Source organism: Crotalus tigris, unplaced genomic scaffold (genome assembly GCF_016545835.1).
Source record: "Crotalus tigris isolate CLP2741 ecotype Arizona unplaced genomic scaffold, ASM1654583v1 scf7180000020856.321264, whole genome shotgun sequence".
Taxonomy (NCBI): Eukaryota; Metazoa; Chordata; class Lepidosauria; order Squamata; family Viperidae; genus Crotalus; species Crotalus tigris.
Window position 1 is genome coordinate 134600 of NW_024098218.1, and position 27570 is coordinate 162169.

General features: G+C 33.3%; 1 protein-coding gene across 1 annotated transcript in view; it reads right to left on the minus strand.

Moving 5' to 3' along the window:
• Positions 1-1661: 1661 nt before the first annotated feature.
• Positions 1662-27570, minus strand: part of PCMTD1 (protein-L-isoaspartate (D-aspartate) O-methyltransferase domain containing 1) — a 37176-nt gene continuing 11267 nt past the window's right edge. Inside the window, 4 exon segments of the mRNA XM_039368591.1 lie at positions 1662-3966; positions 5949-6072; positions 10808-10950; positions 10953-10978. Coding sequence (XP_039224525.1) covers positions 3596-3966; positions 5949-6072; positions 10808-10950; positions 10953-10978 — 664 coding nt within the window. The 3' untranslated portion in view covers positions 1662-3595.

Below are 27570 nucleotides of genomic sequence, written 5' to 3' on the forward strand. Positions count from 1 at the left end.
GAGTAAGACTGAAGAAAATAGAGGTTTTGGCCTATTAAATGGAATATTATACCATTAAACAGATGTTTGAATGGTTAAGAAAATGGATAACTGTTAGAAATAAAAGTATTATTATAATTAGAAGGATAGGATTTGTAACTAGAATATTATATTTTGTTATGAGGTGGGAAATATGAAAATTCTAAAAGCATTTGAATAAGGGAAGCCTTTGGTTACCCAAATATAATTTATTATGAGAAAATTATAATAGCAAACTATTAGAAATCCTGAAACAAGGGGGACTAGATGACAAAGACATCCAAATCATATTGGCATCAGGTAGCAAATGTGAGACTAGGCCAAAAATACTCAGCTGATGCAGAAATACGAAGAGGGGTCAGACAGGGATGTATTCTGTCTCCGCTGTTGTTCAATATCTACTCTGAGTCAATCTTCAATGAGGCACTGGAGAACATCGATGCTGGCATCAAAGTAAACGGTGTTTGGATCAACAATTTAAAATATGCTGATGATACAGTTCTGCTTGCCAGTAAGCATGAAGACCTTCAGCTCCTCATCAAGTGTCACAGAAATATCTGAAAAATATGGCTTGAAACTTAACACCTCAAAAACCAAGATCATGGTCATCAACAAACAACCCGTTAATTTACCAATAAATTCAGAAGGAATACCATTAGAAAAAGTTGAAAGGATCACGCACCTCGATTCTAATTTACATGAAAGCTGGGACATGACCACTGAAGTAAAGACAAGGATAGAGAAAGCTCAAACAGCATTCTTCAAAATGAAAAAGGTCTTCTGCAGTCACAACATAACCCTAAGATTGAAAATCAGGCTTGCCAGATGTTATATTTTTTCTATCCTGCTCTATGGAGTAGAGTTGATCTCTGACAGAAGGCCACCTGAAGAGACTAGAAGCATTTGAAATGTGGATTTACAGGTGATTGGTACGTATAAGCTGGGTTGACAAGATTGAAAATGAGGTGATAAGCCACCTGGGAAAGCCAAGGGAAGTCATCAAAACAATTAAAAAATGAAAGTTAAAATATTTCTGACATGATACGACACCCAGAAAAATACGGCCTACTCCATTTAATCCTCCAGGGAAAGATTGAAGGCAAACGAGGTCCAGGCAGAAGAAGAAGATCATAGCTTCAAAATCTAAGGGACCGGTTTAGACAAAACTCAGCAGCACTTTTTCGTGCAGCTGCTGATAAAAACAGGATCGCCAACATGATCTCCAACATCTGATAATAGATATGGCACAAGAAGATGAGAAAATTATAAGCGATAGAGATACTTTGAACATTGAGGGGAAATTAAAAAATTTTAAAAGCGGGAAAAACAGGATATTGATTGAACAAATGGATTTTAAGTGCAAATGCAATTGAGATATGTTTTGACTAGAAAAGATATTATAAACTGACACTATCGATATTATGTACAACGCCAGAAAAATGTGATGAAGATGTCTATATTTAATTGCATATGTATTAACAGTAACAAGAATTACCACCGAATTAACAATGAACTCAGACAACACGTTGTTTATTAAGTACTTATAATTGTAAAATTAGAAAATTAATAAAATACTTTTTAAAAAAGAAACAGGAAGCATGCCAGACATTTTACTGGAATGATGACCAGAGATTTAATTTTGATTGATTCTGAATTGTATTATTTTATTTTAAAATACAAATCCAAAAATGTGAAGTAAACCTATACACAAACAAAAATGGTTCAGTAACTTAAAAAAAATTACATAATATTTATAACTCTTCTATTGTCTATCTGAACAAGTTTACAACAGAAAACACAAGAACCAATCTGTATAAATTTCTGGGAAACCTTTGCACTCTGAAAATTGAGAAAGTATGAAAAACCAACACTAGAATATAATTATTTTTCAAAATGCCTTAAGCTTCATTTCAGCTAATAAAATACGCTGGATGTGTCAATGCTTTCCACCACTGAATATTCAGAATTACTGCAGTAGTTTCACTATATAAGCCTGCCATTTGTCAGTTTCTGTTGCTGTGAAATAAGATTGGCATACCTTTCTAGTAATATATGTTATTTGTTAGCGTTAATTTTTTGAAAACCATTCTACATTATAACCCCTGAACTTTTTTCCCAATGGAATTTAATTTAATAATTGCAAAGAAAGAGGGGGAGAGAGTGACATTATTTGTATTTAAAGAACAAAGCCCATGTATTTCACAGACTATTCAAAATATTTATAATACTATGAAGTGGACATCAGGAAAAAGATTTTTTGAATTATGTAGATAAAATGGTTGATTTCTATTAATTCCAAATGTGAGAACATATATAGCAGTCATCTGTTGAATCTGCTTTACGTATCTACAATAATAAACTCTAGAGGAATCCTCTCCATAAGGAATGCTTTTATTTGGCCCCAGAGATTAGGTGTCCTCAACAATTATAAGTTTTAAAGTATTTTGAATTCTATTTTATTCACTTAAAGCTAATAAAAAGATGCTCTAAAAATGACCCCTTTAACTATTCAATAAAAATGCAGATGGAACATTATAGTCAAGCAGCTTGACTCCCCAAGCTTGTAAAGAGGAGAACCAATATCAAGTGTAAAAATGAAATGCATCTTCCCTTATCTGCAATAAACAAGGTACAGTATCCCTTAAAGTGCATTGCTGAACAAATCAGTGAATTCTATTATTACTGCTATGCAAAAAAGCAATACAAGATTGTTTTTACATGTTCTACTCTATAAAGGTGTAAATAATACACAGTAGCTGAAATTACAGTCTTTTATAAATGAAAGATGTTTTCTGTATCATTAAATTTAAAAATGTTACATACATTTTCATAAATGCTGGAAAGTTTAAGAAATCAGTCATTGGCTGGTGTTAAAGAAAAGGATTTTTAGAAATGCTATTGTCAGAATGTCCTTTAAGGCTGAGCGAGAGAGAAAGAGACAGAGAAGTAATCACTTTTCTTGACATTTTTTGGCAAGAGATATAAAAGAAAATTATCTGTCATTTCTAAATTTGAATGCGTATATTACACTAAAGTCAACTCATTCAATGTTCGCTATTGCACTTCTGTATTCCTTTGAACACACTTACTTCAACACAGTAACAATGATTTGCAATATAACCATGGTAAAATATAGTATTCCATCTCGGTGACATGAAAAATGCCTGCTTGTTTAAAAACTTGCTTAAGAGAATGCAGACCATCCTTACTGTTATCTGAATACACTTTTATTCACTTATATAAAAATGTTATAATTCTCATCAATACAAATTTGTCAGGGAGCAAAAAGATTTATCATGCAAACTCTTAATTAATGCTATACACTGCTGTGAAACCCATTTCTAGTCAAGTTAAAACAATATTTCCTGGGGGGGGGGAAGGAAAGGTAACAAAATAGGATTTAAAATAGGAAACTACTGCTGAATCCAAGTCCTTATAGCAAAGTTAAGACAAGTTATGTTTTGATTCATCACAGTTCTAAAGCCTTGCTGAAAGATTACTGTACTTAAGTAAATGCTACATTTCAAGGATTAAGAAAATATCAAGTAGGCATTATTATTTTACTTAAAAGCAAAGGTTATTTTTCTCTGTAGTATGTCAAGTAGGCTTTTAGAGATTGAGGGAGTGGTAGACTCATAATCTTTTCCCGCAATAAGTTTCGTGGAGGTTGCTCTGTTTTCAAGACTTCATTTTGATCTTTTTCATCATCTTCTTTGTGGTCTTCCTCCATCTTTTCATCTTCTTCACTATCTAGAGGTTGAGGAATGAGTTGATTGCCAACAAACACATAGGTATTAATCCTGCGTCTACGACACCTTCTGCGTTTACGTTTTGGTGGAGGTTTCTGTATAATACCTTTGGTTTGCATTTCATCATTTACATAGTTTCTAAGGGTGCGTCTAATGTAGATCCGAGCCAAATCCTGTAGATTCCTAACAGCACAGGGAGCTATAAAGAGAAAAAATTAAATTAAACAAGTCATGGTACTTAAATTACACCATAAATTGTTCTGAAAAAGTGAATCATTAAAAACATTGAACTAAATTAAATATGTAAAGGCAACAATCACTTTTCTGGCATGATTTCTTAATAACTTTGATAAAGGATCTTGGAAGGCAGTGTTTTCCGTAATTTCTTCCAATGGCTTCTTTTGCTCGTTGTATATTATTAAGCCAGACACCATTATGAACATTTTGAAAGGAGTCTCCCTATATTCCAAATATTTTTAAATATGAGGGATCCTTGGTGTTCTTTGAGCTTGCTTATTTTCTGCAGGGTGCACCAAGGACCCCTCATTTCAACCCTGAGCTGCAAATATTCTCCTTTATTGGTATTTTAAAATATTTTTAAAACTTGTGTCCAATATAAAAAAGTTTGTAATAACATGCTTCATCCAACAAAAAATTGGAGATCACAGAACAATGAACTATAGAAAATTATAATAAATCACATTTAACTTGAGAAATGTTTAAAAATTTACACTTATCATTTATTTTCAATCATCACTTTTGCCTACTATCTACTTGCAATAAATTAATTTTACCCTGGCAGAAGAGGCATGCTATGGACTCCATCAGCCAAGGAACTTCAGCTGGTGGGGACCAGAAGAACTTTTTCTGCGATGGCTCCCTCTGGAACTTCATGCCCCTTGACGTCAGATCGGCCCCCACCCTCTTGGCCTTCCATAAGACTCTGAAAACCTGGCTCGGCCAAGTAGCTTGCGGCCCTGCTGGGATTGTCCCTTGCTGGAGATGATTAGTAGACTGAAAAGATCCCACCTCTACCCTGTTCATGCATTGGTCCCTATTTTACCCAGTTTTTGTTAATCCTTAATCCTCTTGTTTTTAATGTTTTAATATTTTATATTACAATTTTATGATGTTGTAAGCTGCCAAGTTGCTTGACAGTGAGATGGACAGCATATGCATTTAATACATAAATAGACAGACAGTTTGGCTATTTAACTCAGAAAGAAATAGGTTGATTGCAGGCAATAAACCAGAAGACTGTAAGTTTTATTTATGCCTTAGGCCTGAAAGTCAGCTGGGCCAGTCATTCTTTCTCAGTCCAACTCACCTCACAGGGTTGTTGTTGTAGGGAAAGTAGGAAAAGAAAAGGTATTAGGCCTGTTTACCATACTGAGTTATTTATAAAAATAATAAAAGCAGGATATAAATAAAATAAATAAAGTTTATTCTGAAATTTTATTATTTTTACAAACAGAAATAGGCAAGAATAGGATACAGGAAGTTATATCGCAATATGCCATCCATTAAATTATGTTTTAAGCAACTAAATTGTATTTAATTCACATATCAAAGTATTGTTAGCAACCAAATCCCAGTAACAATGAATTTATAAATTGTTTTTACCCAGAAATAAGTTAAATTTACATGGTACACTACTCTCCCTTATCAGCAATCCCTAAAAACTTTTGTCAGCACATCAGTTGACTCAACCTAGATGAGTTAACTCAGCCTAGATTTAGAAAATTAAGATTCTAAAAACAAAACCACAAAATGGAATTAGTAACAAGATGGAGTATAGATCTGGTATCCTAGTCAGCTAAAGTTGTTCAGCTTAAGGGAGAAAATATTGCAGATAGTTGTTAAGCTGGATGGGCTGATTCCAACGGATTGTTTGCATAAATAGAAGACACATTCATAAGATTTATTATCAATCTCCTTCCAACAGGGAATCCTAGGTAATATATATTATGCTCTTATTCAGGATCTCAGAAAGGTTTTGTAGTTAGAACTATTTATTGCTTACAATGTGGCCCAACATAGAGAAGAATTATTGAGATTAAGTGTCGATATGATTTTTTTCATTTATTCTTTTTCAAAGACTTTCAGCTGCTTAAGTACAGTACAATGTTTACTTTTAGTCTATTTAGTTGTACTACAAGGAAACACACAGCAAATACTTACGCAGCCCCACACTATCATTTTTGCTGGTGTCACTTTTGCTTGGCTGTACAAGTGGAGCAAATGATACAGCAAGAATGTTTTTGCTTTCCCAAGTATTCTGTCCGGTTCTCAGGATCTGGGTTAGCTATATAGAATCATTGAAAATTAATGATATAAATTTAAGCTACATCAATATTTGTATTTGTATTTGTTTTTCATATATTGACCTTATTCTGACAGACTGAAAAAAAATATAGCTTACAATTTATGCACGTGAACGTGGGTAAATCTTAAGACTTGTGGGACCCATTTTGATAAAGGGTTGTGAGTTCCATTTTACTTCTTAAAAGCTCTTCCTATAAATCCAAAATTTGGCCAATAATCCCTGGTTTTCAGGGTTTTAGAAAGTGAATTGGATGTAGTTAGTCTTTGCGACTATTTTACTCCATCCTACCTACTCCCAAAAACCCTTCAAATAAAAAAGGATTTATTTTATTTTTGCTCCAATTGTTTGGTAATATGAAGGTATTACTGTCTTCATTTCATTTTCCCTTAAAAGGATAGAAAGACAGCTGCAGAAAAGTTGGCTGTAACAAGCCAATTTCAAACTTCATTTATGAAATCGAATAATCATAGCTATTATAGGATAATAATGTTCATACCACTCATAATGGGGTAGAGAAACATGCTAAATTACCATAAATGTCCTAACATCAGGAAAGGTTATACTTGTTAACCCTTTCAGCCAAATTCCATCAGTGATTATAGTCACAAGGATCATATTCTTTAATTATAGACATGCGCTTAGTAAGGCTACCCGCCATTTAGAAAGGGATATATTATTTGATATTTTCCAAATAATTTGAACTTCTGATTTCAAACTGCCCTAGCTATCTTTTATAATGCCAAGCAAATTGTAATCTAAAGTAAACAAAGGGTAAAAGTTGCTTCTATCTACGTTAGAATTTGGAGGAAATTGGGCTTCCGGCTGAATGATCGCAGGGCTCCGCACCCTACGGCTGATTTCTGTCTGCTAGGGGACCCTAAATGGGCCTGAAATTGCCCCATAGAGGTAACAAAGAAGGAATTCCTGCTGATTGCAGAAAGACAGCAGTCGATCCGATCGGTTTGGGAGAAGCCCTCCAGAAACCAACAGGAGAAAGGCGAGCTTAACTTCAGAGTATAGCCCATGCTACAAACAGCTGAGGCCCAAAAACACTACTTTAAACTGACTGTAAACAATGTGTTTGGAACTGGGTAAGAACAGTGATTTTCTCTCTTGAAAATTGATTTCCTGGGGGGGGGGAACCCTAGAATTTGGAGGAAATTTAAATTTAAAAAATTAAATTGGTGAAATTTATTAGTGTAAAAGTATGGTTTCCTGTTAAGCTATAAGTACTTAAAACTTAATTTATAACTGAAGCAGCCCCAGTTTCATCTTTTTTTTCTTTATAGTATTAGCTCATGAAAAATATCAGCCCAGGTGACTACAATCTCTTCTCTTCTTCACCTTAGTACATACATTGGGGAAAGAACCTATTGGATATAAGCAAAGTGGCAGCAATGTTTCCAGCTACTTCATCAATACTGGACTGACAGTGCAGATAGGTAGAGCTGTTATTCAGTTTCTGACTTTTGCCTCCCCAGTAACTGTCTCCATTTGCCTACTAATAAGTTTTGGGGACTCATCTGATAAACCAGGTACAAATAAAAGGTTTAAAATATCTCAATTTAAACAAAGTATTCAAAATTACAAATTAGTAACATCAATTTATTTTTAAACCGCAGTATTTCAACATGTTAACAGGCAGAAATAAGATTTATTTAAGAAAAGGAATGGGTGATTTCAGTGTCTAAGAAAATGGATCATTTAAATGCTGTTTTCCCAAGCTTTGTCTTTGGGGGAAGGGCCAAATTCATGGGTTACACAATATTGTATAATGGACTACATGTGTCAAAATTACATTTGCAAATTCACTAAATATCAACTATAGGTGGGCTAGAAGAACTGCCCTAAAAGATCAAACTGTGCTCAGCTAGAACATTTCTTGAAGACAAAAGGGGAAGAGAGAATTGGTTTTATTGTTGGTCCTCATTCTTCCATTTTACATTCTGTTTACAATACTGAGGCATCTGACAATAGAAAGATTAAGAATAATGTTATTAAAAAGGTGAAAGATTTATACAACTGACTTCTGGTACCGTGGATGCAGGAAGTCGAGCTCCATCTCTTGCATCCAAATTTGTTCTGCTGGGGGCCCCTGGAAAGAATCGAAAGTCACCCTGTAGGGATGATGAGCAAGGAGGGGACCCCCATTTGATCATGGGAGGGCAGAGGCCCTTCCATTTGATCTGGGGAAGCCCTCCAAACCGGCAAGGGAAAGACCAGCCATACCAATATGGCCCGTCATTAAGCTGCTGATAGCCGAAATCAAAATCACCACCAAGCACCTTTATAGCAACGCAGATGAAACTGGTAAGATCTGATCTTTAAGAGTTTAAGTATTTTTTTCCTGTAAAAGCTGCCCAAAGTACTTTTTCTTCCGTCAGAGAGAGGGAAGGGAATGTCTACCCCACCCTCTAAGAAAAGTGGTAACTAACTACCCAGGAGAAACAGAGCAACTGTTTGTTAAACAATTTTAATCTAATTGGATATATATTCTTTTGAAACTTGGGGACTAAAAGTGTTCCTTTTCTCATTGGAGACGTTTGTTTTTTATCTAAAAAAAGAAATAAGACTTGGAAAACTATCACAAAAAATTTGGACTTAAAAAGCTTTAAACGGCGTTGGTGACATCTTGTGGTGAAGTATGGTATTACAATTTGTTATTGCCTAAAAGAGACTTGGCTTAAAGCCGAGACTCCAGAAAAAATTTCCTTGACCTTGACAGATCACCTGTGAAAAACCCAGCTGCAAAGAAGGAACTTCTGGGCGGCATATCTGGCCTGTTTGAACTATGAATATAAACTTTTACTGACTTTCAGAGCTATACTTGGGGAATTGTTTTCCTATTTCTTTACATGAGAAGCATGTTATTATATGAGATGATGGAATACCTTGGACTATAAACTCTTACTTCACAAACAATTTCTATTATAAAGACCACCTATAACATGTGAAATAGCTGTCCCCTACCTAGCTACAAAAGACAAAAAAATATTTTTAACATTTGATTCTAAAGTCTTCAATTTAACATACTATCAAGACAATAAGGATGAAGATCAGGAAAAAATTCTTTCCATGTTGAAATCAATACATGAAACCATCCTTTCAGCTTGTGAAAAAATAAGATGCAACATAAAGGAACAAGATGCCAGCTTAAATATATAAACCCAGATCTTGACTACAACCAAAGAACTAACAATGCAGAAAATAACAGAAAAAATTGGAACAACTAAACACCAAGACAGAAGACCCAATTGACCAACAGACCCAGCCAACGGAAAAATTAGAAAAGGGAGTGACAACACCGAAACTGGAAAATACTTTTTACAAAAATCAGAAGAAATTTGAGGAAAAGGAAGAACAGATCAAATGGAAGATAAACCTATCAGGACAATTGTGGGAAATTGGAGTAATAGGGAGGCAATCTAATGAATACAAATGGGCTCATTCTTCCAAAAAATCTTCAACCAAATGGTCTTTCTTATTCCAAATAATATATATAATAATAGAGGGAGAACTATTTGATGACTCAAAGGCACTGACATGGAAGGTTAGTTGGCAAAGGAAGTCAGAGTAAGGCTGAAGAAAATAATGGCTTTGATTTATTAGAGTGGATATTATATTAATAACTAGAGGGTTGAATATGGTGGAAAATAGATAATTTTTAGAAAATAAAGTAACATTATAATTGAATAGATAAGATGTGTAACAAGACTATTAGACTTTGGTATGAAATGGGAAAAAGGGAGAAGCTGAGATAAGGGAAACTTTGGTTATCTAACATAAAATATTTGGAAATCATAAATAACAGTGTTCCCCCCCTTTTTTTGAATATTGATGGAAAATTAAAGTTTATGTATAGGCTAAAAAGTATTGATAAATGTAACAAGCATTTTTTTTACTTAGTTGAAAATAAGAATTCAGATATTACTACAAAAAGGTTTTGACTTATTAGAGGGGATACTGTATTACTAATTAGATGGTTTAAATATGGTGGAAAATACATAACTTTTAGATATCTATTTAGAATATTAGACTTTGTTATGAAAAGGGAAAAAGGAAGAAGTTGAGATAAGGGAAACTTTGGTTACCTAAATATAAAATGCTTGGAAATCATAAATAACAAATGTTAATTTGAATATTGATGGGAAATTAAAGCTTGAGAAAAAAGCATTAACAGGACATTGATTATATATAAGGACTGAATGCAAACATAATTAAGATATGTATAAGCTAAAAATGGATAAATGTAACAAAGATGTTTTTATTTAGTTGATAATAGTAAGAACTGTATTAGCCTAATATGAGATATTAAGGGAAAAAGAGAGGAAATATCTTGAGATTTATACTAAAGACTTATGTACCGTATATGCCGGCGTATTAGGCGACCCGGCGTATAAGACGACCCCCATCTTTATAGCCGGGCCACATTCCTAGAACGTCGTCTTATACGCCGGAAACTACCAGTATTTCCGGCGTATAAGATGACTCGGCATATAAGACGACTCCCGTCTTTGGCGCCGATTCAGTGCTCGCGGAAGTCGTCTTATACGCCGGCATTTACGGTATGTTATTGAACTATTGATTAACCCAGTCACCACATTGCTTTTTAAATACTTAATTGTAAAATGAAAAAATAAAATATTATATAAAAAATAATGTTATTTAAATATAACAAAGGAAATATAAATATTTTAAAAAATGTTTAAATCACCTGATCTTCTATAGGCATAACCAGAATGCCTCCAATTTTCAATAAAATTTTCATGTAGTTTTCATGGTCTTTTTGCACACCTGCTCCACAATAAATCCGGTCATACTGATGACTGTCTGAGGCTATCTGCAAGCAATTTCCAATACAAATGCAGGTTCACAAAATTCAAATCTGTGGATAAGCAAACATTTCATTTTTTAAAAAGAAAAATTAGAAAAACAATATAAACATTTGCTGAAACTGATACTGAATTCATTGAAATACTCTGCAATTAAACACGCAACCAAATTTTTTTATGTTCTATATCTTTACTTGATTAAAATATAAAGTTGAACGTGCTTTAGTATTGTTTAAATAATGTGCTATTTGTTACTAAATATTTTGCAATTTAAAATAAAAGAATATAAAATATGGATTTTTTTAAAAAAATAAGAAAATAAAATACATTACAAAAATATGTTGCCATTCCTATAAAGAAAATCAGGGTGAAAAGATGGATCTTCAATATACACCTAAATGAACATCTGCAAGGAGAATATTCTGAATAAAAGGTATGGCTCAGAAGGCACATCAGAATGACAATCTACTGATTTATGGCATCCACAGTAGGATCTCCCTAGGCCACAGGTCGGCAACCTGCGGCTCCGGAGCCGCATGCGGCTCTTTGAGCCTTCCCCTGTGGCTCCCAGCCTCCTCTGCCTTTGCAGAGAGAGACAGAGACAGAGAGAGGCAATTGCACTTCCCTGCTTCTCTCTCTCTCTCTCTCTCTCTCTCTCTCTCTCTCTCTCTCTGTGTGTGTGTGTCTGTGTGTGTGTAAAAGAGAGTGCACTCACAGTGTTCTCCGAGGAGCTGAAAAGCTTTCTGGGCGGAGCTCCTCCCTTTGCTGCGTCTCTGCAGGAAGCAGGAAGCAGGAAGGGCAGGAGAGAGCTAGCTAGCCCAGCTAGGCTGACTCAGGAATTCTGGGAGTTGAAGTCCATGAGTCATAAAAGAGACGAGGTTGCCTACCCCGGAGGTTGTTGGACAACAGCTTGAAGCTTGCCAGGTGAGCAGCAGATAGGAGGGGGGGGAGAAAGAGAGAGAGAGAAAGAGAGAGAGAGGGAGAGAGATGGGGGAAGAGGAGTGGCAGACCAAGGGCAGATAGAGAGGGAGGGAGAGAGAGACCCTTTTGACATCTAAAATGAAGATAACACTGCATATATCCTTTTTTTACCTCTGTGTGTATGTAATTTTATTCTCTTAAAGCATTCTCTTGGTGATCATTGTTTTAATAGTATGGATATTCCCAAGAGTCATATTTTTACTTTTATTTTTAATGTGTGTGTGTGTGTGTGTGTACATACATACATATATATACATATATATATATATATATATATATATATATATATATATATATATATATATACACACACACACAACACATACACATACACACACACACACACACACACACACACACCTATAATAAAGGTAAAAAAGGATATATGCAGTGTTATCTTCATTTTAGATATCAAAAGGGTTTTGCGGCTCCCAGTGTTTTGTTTTTGGTGGGAAACGGGTCCAAGTGGCTCTTTGAGTGTTTTGGGTTGCCTACCCCTGCCCTAGGCAATCCTAGCAACCATGCAAGTTTATAACAGGGAAGATAATCTGCTAGGTAACTCAGTGTGAAGTTATTCCGTGCTTAATATGCCAATTACAAAGTGTTTATCCCAGTAGCTAATGTGCAAACAGTGCAGCTTGCTTTATTATATAAATAACATGGTTATGGTCAGATCCCCCTTCAAAAGCTTGGCCTTACCTCCCAGGCTAGAACACAAATGTAGAACATATTTTAATCATCATAATGGTTATCTTAGTCTAGGAAAAACTTAGTAAGCCAACAAAAGTTAGATAATGACAAGCCTCAAAAATTAAAATTATCTCTTATTCCAGAACAGGCAGTGCACTGAACATCTCATAAATTCTTATGTGAAAAGCAATATGCAAGGTGGCATGAAACTAAATTATCTTGTAGTAGATGCTTTATAAAATTGTTAACACAAGCTAAAGATGAAAGTGATATCACTACTATTTCAAAACTTTCTTATAAGAGTCAATATACTTATTTCAGTCTATGGGTAGTGAGAATTATAGCATTTACAGGAATTATAAGACATCCAAAACATTTGATGCTTTTAGCTGCCTCTTTCTCAATTTTGAAACCACTTAATCATTTATACATTTATTTTTACTTCCAAAAATTGCAATACTAGAAGGTAATGATCCTAAATTACCTTAACAGAGGAACACTGGTGCAAACAGTACATTCAAAAATGATGGCATTCCCAGTATTGATGCATATACTGAAAGCATTTTTAATGAATAACATTAAAATCTCATAGCTTCTAAAAAATTAATGCATTAATGACCTGTTAGCTTGTCTTATCATGCTGCCCTATGTATAACACTGCCAGAATTAAATTACTGTCTCTCCTTGGAATTGATCCCTCTGGTTCTAATGTTAGTAATTTGGTCTTATATTGTCTAGGGGATGACTCCTCCTATATTACTTCTCAGGTTTCTAAATTTCTTTTAAGAGCTGTAACTATTAGAGGAGAAGGTTGTAATTCCCTTTAGCCAAGGCTTCTGGTGTTAACTGTTTGTGATTGTATTTTTCTTGTGTTTTCTTTTGTTGCACTTGCATTTTGGTCTGTGACTGTAAAATAAAAATTATTATTATTAATGCATTAATGACCTGTTAGCATAACAACTATTTTCAGAACTATGTTCTATACATATCTAGCAAACATGGAAATCTAATACCCTAATATCAGTATTTGAAAAGTATGATAAAAACTCAGTTTTATGGAGTATTTGGAGGGAATTGGTATCAGCAAAAAATATCATGAATCATCATGGCTGGTCATAAAGCTGATGCGCCTAACATGCAGTCACATGACCAGGGGCCCCATGACCATTTATGTTAGCCAGGAGTGCTTTCTAGGCTGTAAAGCACCTGTTTTGTGGTCATTAAACAAGGACTACCTCATATTGTAACTGTATTGTGTTGCAAATATACAGAATACCCATATTTACCATGGATATAATTTAAAGTTCAGCATATTATATTTATTCATTTCAGTGTGAAGTCTGCTAAATTAAGGATGCATTAAAGAGATGGTGACAAATGAGATATTTGCATCTGGTTGCTTCTTCCTTAGCTTAAGGAAATATTTTCCTGAAACTGCACGGTTCCTATGCAAGCCTAAGAAAAGTCATGGTTTCTTTAGATAATTGCTATCTAGTATAGAAAACACACTTATGCTAAATCCAAATAGCTGCACAGACATGCTTCCAAACTATGGAATGACCTTTCTTAGAGATTGTATTTAGTTCCTATTCTTTCAGATTTTATGAAATGATCAAATCTTTCTGTTTAGCCAGAATTTTTCAATCTAAATGAGTTGTTTCAACTATTCATATTTTATTTTCCCTATTGGAGCAGGCATGCTGCACTTCTAAACTGAGATCATCAGTAGAGGTGTCTGGAATGTTGGATGGTTGATACAGAACTTGTCTGCAACAAAGCTCCTACTTTATCTCCACATGGTTGTCTTCTGCAGACAGCACAGTCCTGGAAAATGACAAGTTTGGTTTAAGGAACCACAGTGAGATGCTCAGTATAGAGTTCTGTGTGCTATAAGACACCTTTTTACTTCTGAATTTCAAGCACTGCATAATTCTACTTAGTTTACAGTGATCTCTAGGTAGAAATACAGGAAAGAATCACCATTATCATCATTTTGTGCATGCAGTGAAGATACATTTTACTGTGTACAGGTAAACTAAGTACCCTTGTATCACAGTACATTTCCACAATGTGCTTAATGGCAAACAGTACAGATATCAGATGATATATTCAGAATTTATAATAGAGAAGCAATATTAGTACAAGAAATTTATCAGGCATAAACCTCCATCAACCAACTGTGCTGATGATTAAATTGGTTCATGTTATAATGTAAATCAACCCTCTCACAATACAAAGCACAGATGTTAAGCAAATTAACGTCATATCCTCAGTAAACTTTTTTTCTTTCATAAAAAAATTCAAAAGAGTGACAACAGAAGAAAAACAACACTTCCTTTCAACACTGAAGATAAAATTCCTTGTTGGGAATTGTTCTGCATTGTGGTATTTGGTGTTTTATTAGATTTAACAACTATAAATCTGTTTGAAGGATTGCTTCAAATATGACTCCAATATTCGCCAGTCACATGCATCAGATGTGATCATGATTGGAACCTTGCAACCCCTTAAGATCTTTTGCAATGCTTCTATTGGGAGTTGAATGCTGCATATGGCCTCTGCAATCAGAAAAGTAATCTAGGCAAATACACTTATGTATTCAGCGAAATACGTTGAGACATATTAATGGAAAATAATGATTTGCTGTGGGGAAGACAAAAGACCAATTATAATCAGCTGGAGTTAGGCCACTGGGTAAAACAGAATTGATTATTGTCCAATAAAGAAATCAGACAAAAACCCAAGAAAATTTGTGTTAATATAAGGACACAAATTTATGCTCCAAAGGCTGATTAGAAATGAGTGGATTCTCCTGCATCTTCCTCCCATGGTGTATCTGTATCCAGCTTTCTACGTAACTGTGCACTCTTACGGATTATGCAACTACACAATGAATGTTCTTCCAAAGCCCCTGAAATTCCCATGATAGTGGAAATGAGCCATTATACAAATCTGTAGTTAACACAAATGAAAACAAGATATTAGATGTTTTTAAACATTCTTTTTCTTCATGATCAAGGAAACAGTATAGAGTTAGATATAGCATCTATGAGAGCTACTTGGCAAATCAGGTTGACTTTAGAATTCACACCAGTTAGTGCCACATAGTCAGACCTTCCCACATGCTTGCTTTTGGCTTTAGACAGTAGTGGGATTCAGCCAGTTCGCACCACTTCAGCAGAACCGGTAACTATTTTTTTTTTTTGCCCAGGTCCAGAATGGACTCCTGGAAGCAGCATCCACAAAGAGAACCAGTTGTTCATATATTTGAATCCTAACACTCGCTTTAGAATGATGTAACATAGTTAAGACTAAAAGTTAATACTAAAACATATCTAAGTTCGTGCTGTGTTTGAAAATACAAAAAGTAACAAAATAAATGTATTTGAATTTTTTATTTAAGCTAGTGATCCACAGAAATGAAATGATTATTTAAAAGGAAATACTATTGGAGTAGGGTAAGAATTTTCATGTCCTACTCACTGACCTCCTTTATTTAAATAACTTATTAGAGCACACTCTCCTTTCAAACAAGTTGTTTGTAAGAATATGGTCAAAGATTGATAAAATGGATAAAACACACTGTAATCCAATCTGAGACACAAAATAGACAAAAGAAAAAAGAAAATAGCCAAATGACCAATGTGAAACACAGTTCATAAAATTAGGCCAGATTCCTCTGATTCACAAGGTCAGGAGAATCTTCCTTCTATAAAGGCAGACTGCAAGTAAAATAATTACTTAGGAGCTTCAGAAATCAAAAGATGTCTTGTCCTTATGGCTAGCACTGAGTAAATATAAGTTCATTTCATAATTCAGTTGAACACATCCATGTTTTTTCCACTTCTGTGCATATGAATCATTAAATATACTCCAGGAAATATAATAAAAGAACTCACATTTTGTACCTGATTTTTCTAACTCATTCATTGCAGGTATTTTTTTAAAAAATAATCTTAATCACATGGCCTTTGGAAATACAATAAAATGGATTGAAACAAATTTGGACACGAATTCCTTCAAGACTTCTGGTATATGTGGATAGGACAGAAAGAAGAGAGGAAGGGAGGGAGGGCTTTATAATATGATAATGAAGAACCTGTAATTTGTCAATTTCGATGTAGGAAACTTAACATTAAATATATAAGAGAGCATTGTCCTTATGTACCTTTCTATTAATCTATAGAAATTATTATCTGCTAGTAAGTAATCTGCTGAGTGCTAGTGCACTTCAAGTCCATATTACATTAATGTTGAATTCCCAGTATCTTCTAAAACAAACAGAACCCAAATCTCATATAAAAGAATAATTAAGTGAAGAGGTTGTGGTGGGACTGATTAGGCTGAGGCTACCTGAAAAAGTTTAAGTAGGCCATTACTTTGGAATAAATTAAGACTTTCTGATGGATGATGATTTAAGATGGTCTAACATATCAGAAAGGTAACATTGAATTTATATACATTTATAGAGTCCCTTCCCTTTACGTAGCAGGTATACATGTTCCATTGATCCACCACAGAAGGCTGTACAAGATTTTAAAAAATATCATTTGTCTAACTTGCTGGGGGCAATATGCTACTCTGCTTAGGGAGGGCTGTAAAATACTGTGAAACAGCATATCAATTTAAATATATTTTGCTAACACAGAAATGCAGCAGTTTGTTGCAATAGAAATTAAGCTTTCCTCTTCTGCCACTTCAAATTGTTTTTCACAGCTATAATTTTTGTGGACTACAATGGTTTCAAATAAATTGTTGTTTATTTCAGACTATACAATAAGGATATTGAAGGCTCTTTTTGAAATATACTGTTCAAAAGAAAAATTATGATCAGATAATTTCTTGTACTGTATACATATATTTCTAACTATACTAAGCAAAATGAAAACTGCTTTAATATAGCTCATTTAAATAAAACTATATTTCATGTTTGCTGTTTTCCTAGCTCTTATAAGTCATGGCATTTTAAGAGAAAATAACTTGATTACAATTGTATTCTGAATATAATATTATAATAAACTATATAATAATTGTAAATGATAAGTTCAGGTTGAAAGAAAAAAATATCAGCAAAGCAGGTGGCAACAGTGACTTAATAAGTGTTTAGTATACTTGCATATCATAATGATTATTGTGCTAAACCAGAATTTTGAAGAACAAAGTTTAAATATTCAATTACCTTCAAACTGGACTAGTTATTACTTTCTTTTATATTTCTTAAAATGATAAAATAGGAAAACGGTAACCTTTTATACTACTTTAATAGTTTATGTATTAAATATTATTTATTAGATTTATATTCCATTTTTCTTCTGAGAGTTCATGATGCTACCCTTCATTTTTCCTGAAAAGGGAAATTATAATTGGTCTAAGTTACCCAGTGAGTATATGTAGCTGAGGATGAAATTTATTGAAACTCCAAAGTCCTTAATTATTCATCTGGCTCTGAATGGAACATATGGTATAAATGTAGTAATAAAATAATAGTTATATTTGGATATAGATGCATTACTATAAAGTACTATATAGATTCTGTAAAGATAATTACCTTCAGTCTTGGTAAAAATTACATTTCATATCAAAACATGCAAATCTATATGACACTACACTCATCTGAAGTTAGTTTTTTAAATGTTTTCCAAACTATTTTGTCTAACTCATGTAAAATACATATTTATCAAACTTTCAAATGCATATTTAAAAGCTGTTATTACTGATGCAGTTTGAAGAGTTCCAAGTATTTGCTTCTGAAAACACCAAAATTTATTGCTTGCCAATTAGTTGTATTTCCATATTTAATCTGTATTGACTGCATTCTGTAGAGCTTTGTCTTGAAAACTAAGCACTCTTTCTTTCAGTAAGCTAGCAGGGCCTAATCTTTGGCAAGGATCCATCAACGTCATGAGCCAAGAAAAAACTCTTAACCAGAGGAAAGGTTTCACAAGGGTGTTTTTTTTTCCTTTGGCCAAAAAGTGACAGCAAAAATAGTGAGGAAGCATAAGAACACTAGGAATAGAGGTTTATGGTAATGGTGGTAAAATTTTGCACATGAAATAGTATCAGAAAGAACTTTAATTTTATTGTGTTCAGAGATTAAAGCCACAGCATATTTAGCCATACAGAACATAGTAATGTGTTTGTTGATTGCAGGTTTGTTACATGGACAAAGTATTTTTTAATCCTGATTTCAATGCCTTTATGGCAACCAGATGAAGCAAATGCAATAGATACAATTCTGTTTTGCAGGATCCTCAATTATTCTGCTGTTCTTCTTTTACCTGGATGGAGACTTCCTTATTTTGATGAAAACTTCTAACTTCAATGTACTTGCAAAGCATGATGTAAATATAGTGTTCAGCCAGTGTCTGCTAAGAGAATCTCAAATCTTTCCAACCAAAGCAACATAAAAAATACTCCAAGGATTGTGTTTTGCTTGCTCCTATAACAACTAAATTTATCACAATCCCATTTCAATAGAAGTTTCCAAATCTGAAAACTGTAGACTTCCACTTCTTTTTCTTCAAATAATCAATAAATTATCTGTAAAATGACATATTCATTCAAGTGAAATTGGATAAAAGGCCTTTCTTTTTGTTGTAGGTCAACAGAATGCCTTCACTATATTAATAGAACTAAAACATACTACTATTTTACTCTTGGGAGGCTGAATAAGTGTCCTATCCTTCTGCAGATATCAGCGATTAAAAAGATTATCTTATTAGTAATATTTTTGCAGTAGTAATACTACAATTGATCTCACTTACCATTGTAGAAAGATGATTCTTTCATAACTCAGAGGTGAACTGCTGGTATCCTTGCCCAGAAGGGATCATATCAGCTTTTGCCCTTTGGGGATTGGTAGAGTGCTAGCAGGTGGGCAATCTAGCACTGCCCCGTGGCTCTCCCTCCAAGACGGATATTATACATCTAGAAGCTGACTGGGAGCAGAAAAGACAACATATTCCCCTTCAATAAACAAGTGAAGAGGAGTCCTGGCATTGCAACATCTGTGCATTAGATAGCCATAAGGATCCTTCTAGTTTCAAAATTTGAAGTGACTCATGTCAATTAAAGAAAGAACAGCATTGCTTATTAATTTTCAAAATGAGGGCAATGCAATGACCTAAACTTACAAAGTGTTTCTCCTAAGAACAGTCCAGATAAAATAGAAAGTTGTGATTTGCTGCCTAAGGTAATGTTTTGTAGTGAAATTAAATTTTAAAAGGGAAGAAGATCTAACAAAATCATATCTCCATTTCAAAAGGGAACTAATTTTTTGACATGTATGTCAAACATAGAAATTAAACTTACTGCCAAAATATCTCCATCTTTTGAGAACAGGAATACAACTTTGGTGATTTTTCTAACTGCTATGTAGTTGAACATATAGAAAATTTTACTTTGAAAATATAGATTTAAATGTCAGAAAATAAAAGAAATCACAAACTTATTTGTGAATAGATATTTCTGACACATTTTGAACACACTTTGTCATATACTAGATGCCTATATCTAGTATATTATGATTAAAAGATAATAATAAAAAATAATAGAAAAGAAACAAAATTAACCTAAAAATTCTACCCTATTATTGCAAATAATATCGTGAAATCTATGCCAAAGAAGAACACATTACTTCATTTTCTGATTAGTTGAATATACTGCTTTTTCTAAAGCAAATACATTTCCAAAGGTAATTCCTTGATGAAATATAACTCTACTTATATGCATCAAAATACTAATATTAGTAGTTCTTAAGACCAGATCATCTGGGCCAGCGATCTTTCAAATTGTTTACATCTCCAGAAATTAAAATCTGACGTCCAATACATTTGGGGTGGAGGAAGAGTGTAATAGACATAAAATACAATTTTATTCTTAAACCTGTTAACATCAATTTAGCATTTTAAGGACTTGCAACCATTGATATCATATGGGTTTCAAATTCTTCTGTCCATGATTGAAAAATCCCAATACTATTTTAAAAATATTCATATATATTTGAAAAATATATGGTTTAACTTCCATCAGTGATTCCATCAGACATGAAAGACCTTAGATAACTTTGAAACAGCCTAGGTATCTGGGGTATATTATGCTATCAAACTCTGCTTAAGTTGAAAATGCTGCCACTGTTGTGAGCTAAGAAGTTCAAATTCAATTTGAAGCTAAGAAAAGCCATTACAATAATTATGCATGATAGCTGATTTAAAGTACTATCCCAGCTTCTTCCTACTCCTTCCAATAAAACATTTTACTATCTATTTCTTAGCATGCACTTTAAAGAATTAAATATTTTTCTCCTCATTTATTTATTAAAAATATAGTTGTAGAACAGATAGCATTAATAAGTAGACAAAGAAAAACTCATAAGTTATACAATTACTCTTTAGTATAACATTAATAAAAGATAAACCAAAGTAGATTGAGTTGTTTTTGTGATATTACACACACACACACACACACACACACAGCTTTATCTATATACTACTAAAACTTGTATGTTTGTCTGTGTGAAACTTTTAACGGGCAAAACTGTAGCACAGGCAACAATTTTTGAACCAAGACTTCAAACTGGCTAATGTGTCCAAAATCCAGAATACATGACATTTAGCAATTTTTACAAAACATTTTATTAGATGAAATTTATCATAAAACATTTTATGACACACCAGTAGTCCTCAATTTACAACCACAATTGGAACCAGAATTTCCATTGCTAAGCAAGATGGTTGTTAACTGAATTGCATCTGATTTTACAATCTTTTTTGCCATGGTTATTAAGTGAATCACTGCAGTTGTTAAATGAATCAAGCAAATTCAGCTTCCTCTATTGACGTTGCTTCTAGGAATCTGGCTAGGAAGGTCACAAATGGTGATTGTGTGACCCTGGAACCATTGTAAATATGTGCCAGTTGCCAAATGCTCAAATTTTGATCCTGTGACCATGGGAATGCTGTGACAGTCACAAGGACTGATTAGAAGTCAGTTTTTTCAGTCCCACTGTAACTTTGAACAGTTGCTAAACAAATGATTATAGTTGAAGATTACCTAGGATACAAAATCTCATAAAGCATTTCCTCTGGTCAACTCCTGATGTTTAACTACAGTATACTATACAGTTTAATATGGTCTATTCTCAAGGCAGATACATCACTGAATATTTCCCTGAACTTTTGTTCCCTGAATTTTTAAGAACTTTTCCCATGAAGGCAGTACTTCAGAAGCTCTGCCACTGTTGAAGGCATTGAGAAATCTGGTAAGGAAATATTTTTGAGATAGTTATCCAATGGGCTATCTATTTGTCTGTCTGTCTGTCTGCCTACCTATCTTTCTATCTATATCCATCCATCCATCCGCTGTATTACTATTTATAAATACAAAAAACCCCTCTGAAAATAATATAGGTAAGTATTTAATTCTTTCCCCTTTTCTATGCTCCAACCAATTAACATACATTTAAAAAAAAACATACTGTGTTTATATTTGCCTTGAAGCATATGGAAGCTATTCTTTCTTAAATTTAAAGTAGTTAAACTTCTACTATATATATACTCTTAGTTTTGCCCAGTGCTTTTTTTCTAAAAAAAAAAAAAAAGGTGCCAGAACTCACACACTTCATACAACCCTTGCCTACCCTACAAGGTTCCATCTAAAAAAGGTGCTGGAACTCCGTTCTGGGCGTTCTATGAGGAAAAAAGCCCTGGTTTTACCATATCTGTGTATTCTCCAAGTTTAAGTTCCAAATCAGATATTGTGAGTATTGTGTTACTTTTCCAATGTTGTGCAAAGTTTATCCTTATAGACATGCACATATATCTTAAGAAATTATTGTATTTTAGTGATATATTCTGTAATTACAACTAATAAAAGGAACTGTGGTTTCATTTCAAATTTAATTTTTAAGTTTCTCTAAATCTTTATATATTTTCAACGCTTTGGGGCTTGCCCATCAAATTTAGTAAAATGTTCCTTCTGTCTCATGGCATTTCCACCATTTATTGCTACATGATTTCTCTCTTTTTTGGCAATTATTGTAAGTCATCTATACAACATTTCATACTATTTTTTTTCTTAAATTATTTTTGGGTAAATTTTACACATTTGTTCATTCCATAATTCTTCCCACTACTATACTGGGACTATTTTGTAAAAGTTTACATCTAATTTTCTTCCCACTACTGTACTGGGACTATTTTGTAAAATGTTATATCTAATTCATCCTGCTTCTTTAAAAAAGATCTCTCTACATCATATATAAATGTGAGTTTATATATGTGCTCTAGCAAGTAGTATTAATTCTGAATGAGTATTTTAAACTATGTCCCTTTCTAATTTTTAAGATTAGATTTATTCTTTCAGCTACTTGTATATATGTTTGTATGGTATAGCTTTCATTAAGTAATTCTTGCTGTTTTAAATCTATTAATGATATCTGAGTGGACTAGATTTTTTTTTATTGAAAATTTTTAGATTTTACAAAACAATACAATTCCCTTCCCCGAACCCCCCCCCCCAACCCTCCCCCGACCTTCCCAGAGCTGAATACAGGCTTAATTAAATTTTTTTCAAAAAGTCTTAAAACAAATATAAACCATAAACAAGTCTAAATACATTAATTAAACGAATTGTAAAATAGTTAACAATAATATATGTATAAAAAAACAAAAATACAAGGAAATACAAGAAAATAGGAAGAAAGAAAAAGAAAAGAAATAAAAAGAAGAAAAGAGAAAGAAAAAAAGTCTATAAAGTCTATAAAATATCTTAAGTTTTAAATATAAGTTATTGAAAAGCTAAATAATATTTTTTTATATCCAACTTATATTGTATAAAGTCTATCCATTTTTTCCATACCAAAAAATACTTCTCTTGCGATTGGTCTTTCAAGAAAGCCGAAATCTTTGCCATTTCCGCCAAATAAGAAACTTTAAAAAACCACTCTTGCAAGGTAGGCAAAGATTCCTTCTTCCAACATTGCCCTACTAACAAACTTGCCACTGTAATTAAATTTAACATCAATGTAGTCTCTTTAGTATTACAATCAGAAACAATACCTAACAAAAAAAATTGTGGGGTAAATTTTACCCTTCTCCTCTCCACTATTTGTCTATAATGAAACCATGAATAAATAATATTTTCTTGTATTAAATCTTCCAAGGATTTTAATTGCCAATTTTTACCATCCCATCTAAGTAGTTGTGCATAAAAAACACTATCCATCTTGACTCCTCTCCTTATCCCTTCTATCGCATGCCCCGGTATGGCCCACAGTGGAATTTTAAAATCACTTCTATAATATTTCCTCCAAACCCGAAGTAAGGAAATCCTTATAATATGAGATTTAAAAACCCTGTCAACCTTTTTATTAAAAATTAAATAGGCATGCCATCCAAAAAGTAAATCCCAACCCTCCAAGAGGAGTATTTCTACATTTGTTAAATTAACCCAATCACTTATTAATGTTAAAACCACAGCATCATAATACAATTTCAAATTCGATACCTTGAGTCCACCTCTCTCACGAATATCCTGCATAATTTTAAGTTTTACTCTTGGTTTTTTCCCTGCCCATGAGTGGACTAGATTTATAAATGTAATTTATAAATTACACTTGTTTTTACTTTATCTCCAATATGAAAAGCATTTAGAGCAGGCATGTCAAACTGCTGGCCTACAGGCCGGATGCGTCACGCCGAAACCCCGCCCACCCCATTGCTAACAATGGGGAAAAAGTCGCGAGACGTCACAAGACGTCATGTGACATTGCGAGTTTGACATGCCAGATTTAGAGCAAAGGCTAACAGTGAAATTGTTGTTAGCAAAGGCTAACAAAGTGAAATTGTTATTTCTGGTTTTTTTTGTAATGTTCCATAATTTTATCAAGTTTTGTCTTATGTGTCCTTTTAAGTATTGTCTTCTTTTATATCCTTTATACCATAAGTAACTGTAGAGTCCATTAGCTAGTCCAGCTTCTTCCAGTATTGACATTCTAGTGTTCAGGAATTAAATCCCCAAATAGTTAATTCATGAGCCTCAATCAAAATCCTATTTACATCCCAATAAACCCCAAAGATTTCTTACAGCATACACTCCTGGAAATAAATAGCTTTTCTACTGTATGTTTCTACTATTTCTACTACCATGGTACTAGCACAGTGATTAGAATGCAGTGTTTCAGGCTGACTCTGCTCACTGCCAGAAGTTCGATCCTGACCCACTCAAAGTTGACTCAGCCTTCTGTCCTTCTGAAGTTTTAAAATGAGAACCCAAATTGTTGGGGGCAATATGCTGACTCTGTAAACTATTTAGAGAGTGCTGTAAAGCACTATGAACCTGTATATAAGTCTAAGTGCTATTGCTATTGTTACATTGATAGAAGAACTTCCTATGCTGATAATGGGAATAAATAACAACTTTTCAATAAGGCCCATGGAGGATGATTTTCTACTATTTTTCAGTTAACAAATTCATGGATGATAAAAATAACTTTTGTGATATTTTTGCAAGTCTGGTACATTAAAATCATGATCATCAGGGGACAATCTTAGTTTAGTTAATGAAATTTTTGGTGATCTATTTCCCCAAATATATTGTATGTTCTATATAACTTTCCACTCTGAAAACAACATTTATTTGTAATTAACACTGAGATGCTTCCCAAAAAGCAAAATCAAATGAAGTACAATATTCATTTTAATAACATTATATTTGCCATACTAACTTTTAATTGATTTATTAACATCTAAATCAATATTTCCTAAACTTTTCAATATATTTACACATATTCAGAAATCAAACATACTCAAAATAATAATAAAATGCCCACAAGGATCAATATATTCTCACATCACTGCATTGTTAGTGCTTCACTTAAATCATAACTCCATAAGACTTGGCTATTTCCGCTGACTGTGAAATGTTCAACCAAACAATTTCATACAAAAAAGATGTTTCATCTTTGTATAATAAGAGATTCATGTAAAACTATGACATAAATTTTATATCTACTTAATATTTTAAATACCTTAAGTGTATTTCACATACCATTCATTCCAATTCTGTATCCTTCACTTCAATACATGAAGAATTAAAATTTAAAGAAAGTGCTCATATAAACCATAGATTATAAACCAGCTTGTCAGGCAATAAATGCTAAGTTTATAGATATATGAGTACAAATCAATATTAAATGGGTAATCAAACAAGATTAGACTAGAGAAGGTAAGTCTAAAATTAAAAGTATAAAACAACACATAAACAAAAAAAACTTAAACTAACAAAGATATCTGTAACATTATTTCTATGAAGAACAAGTTCATCACCAAACCCATGTCTTTTTCTGTCCCAATGTTAATATTATTTAATTTATTTAAAAATGTAATTGTAACAAAACCCTGCAGGAGACAATATAAGCCAACTAAAAAGAAAACAGAAGAAATCTAAACAAAAAAGTCAGAATGACTTTTTACTGTACAGTGACCATTCACTGTACAGTGAAAATGACCATTCACTGTACAGTGAGAAATGCCAGAGCAGGCAAATTGGGAGGCAGAAAATTGCAGAAAATGAGGGAAAAATAATTCATTTTTCTTTGTCCCAGCTTTAACCCAAGGACATTTTGTACAAACATATGCAAAAAAATATAATCAAGGAAACAATGAAAAATTAAGACAGTTAATAAATTACTTTAAAAATCTGAAACAAAACCAAGAAACTGGGGGGAAAAGCCACCCAAAATTTAAAACCTAGAAAAAATCTTCAAGCTACCATTATTGTCTCTGAAGAATTACTAGGAGCCATTATGAGCTACTTATCAGATTGTAAAATAATCAAACTGGGGATGGCTAAGGAGTTAGATAAAGCAGAACATAAAAATTTTAAATAAGGCACTTGCTTATTATGAACAATAACAATTTTAAACAAATAGCTAGATTCAGAAATGCTTTCTACTAGGTTCATTGGGTTTAAAAGCTGTACTCCTTAAGTGATAGGATATTTGAGATCATGAACATATTTATAATATGATTATATGAAATACTTCCTTCTCCAGGAAGGAACAGTCCTCATTCTTTAACGCAACATAATTGAGAGGTGCTCTTCTCCAGCACTGGAGATGTAGAATCCACCAATGGGTTAACTCTGCCTTCCTGCCAATTAGACCGGGTCAGCTAATTTGTCACGTCCGTCCTGGGGTAGCTCCTCCCATTCTTGACTCGGTCTTCAGCCCAGGTGGACGTGATAGATTGGCTCCCGGCCTAAGGAAGGTAATAGAATTAAACATTGGTGGATTCTTGTCTAACTCCATAACTACTCCAGCAGAGTATTTTAATGCAATTGTAGAAACATGCAAAAATAGTTATATAAATTTAACAAATAAATAAAAATAAAAAGAGGTTTCATTCATTATGCTGTTTTGCCTTACTTAGCTTATATTTCCCAGTATGCGTGTACTATGTTTAGCAAGCATTTCCCCCCTTTCTCTTTTGTTTTGTTTTCCAGTGCCATTATAGTTGATTACTTCCTGTTCTGTCGTCCAATTATTTGAACCTGAACTGTAACAATTATTTTTATATGTTTTGCCATATTTAAACCTGCAAACTGGTTTAACTGGTAACCATAATAACTTTTCTGCAAATAAAACAAATTTCCAGAAAAGTCACAAAAATTGCTTTTATTCTTCCAATGTTTTAATGGCTCATTTTTCTTATTGCACATAAAAGTTCTTCAGTGAATTTTGTAAGTGTGTGGGTACCTGCTCTACCTGTTGGCATTACTGTAGATAACAAAGTTTATATATAACCTTGGCAACCTAGCCTAAGGCTACAACATATATTAAAAACTTTTAATAACATACTTATACCTTACCATATTTGCATGTATTTACAACAGATTAACAAAATTTTGTCCTAGATGAAAGGATGAGAACTCTGCATACTTAAAAAAGTAAATCAGTAACAGTGTCTCACTATCA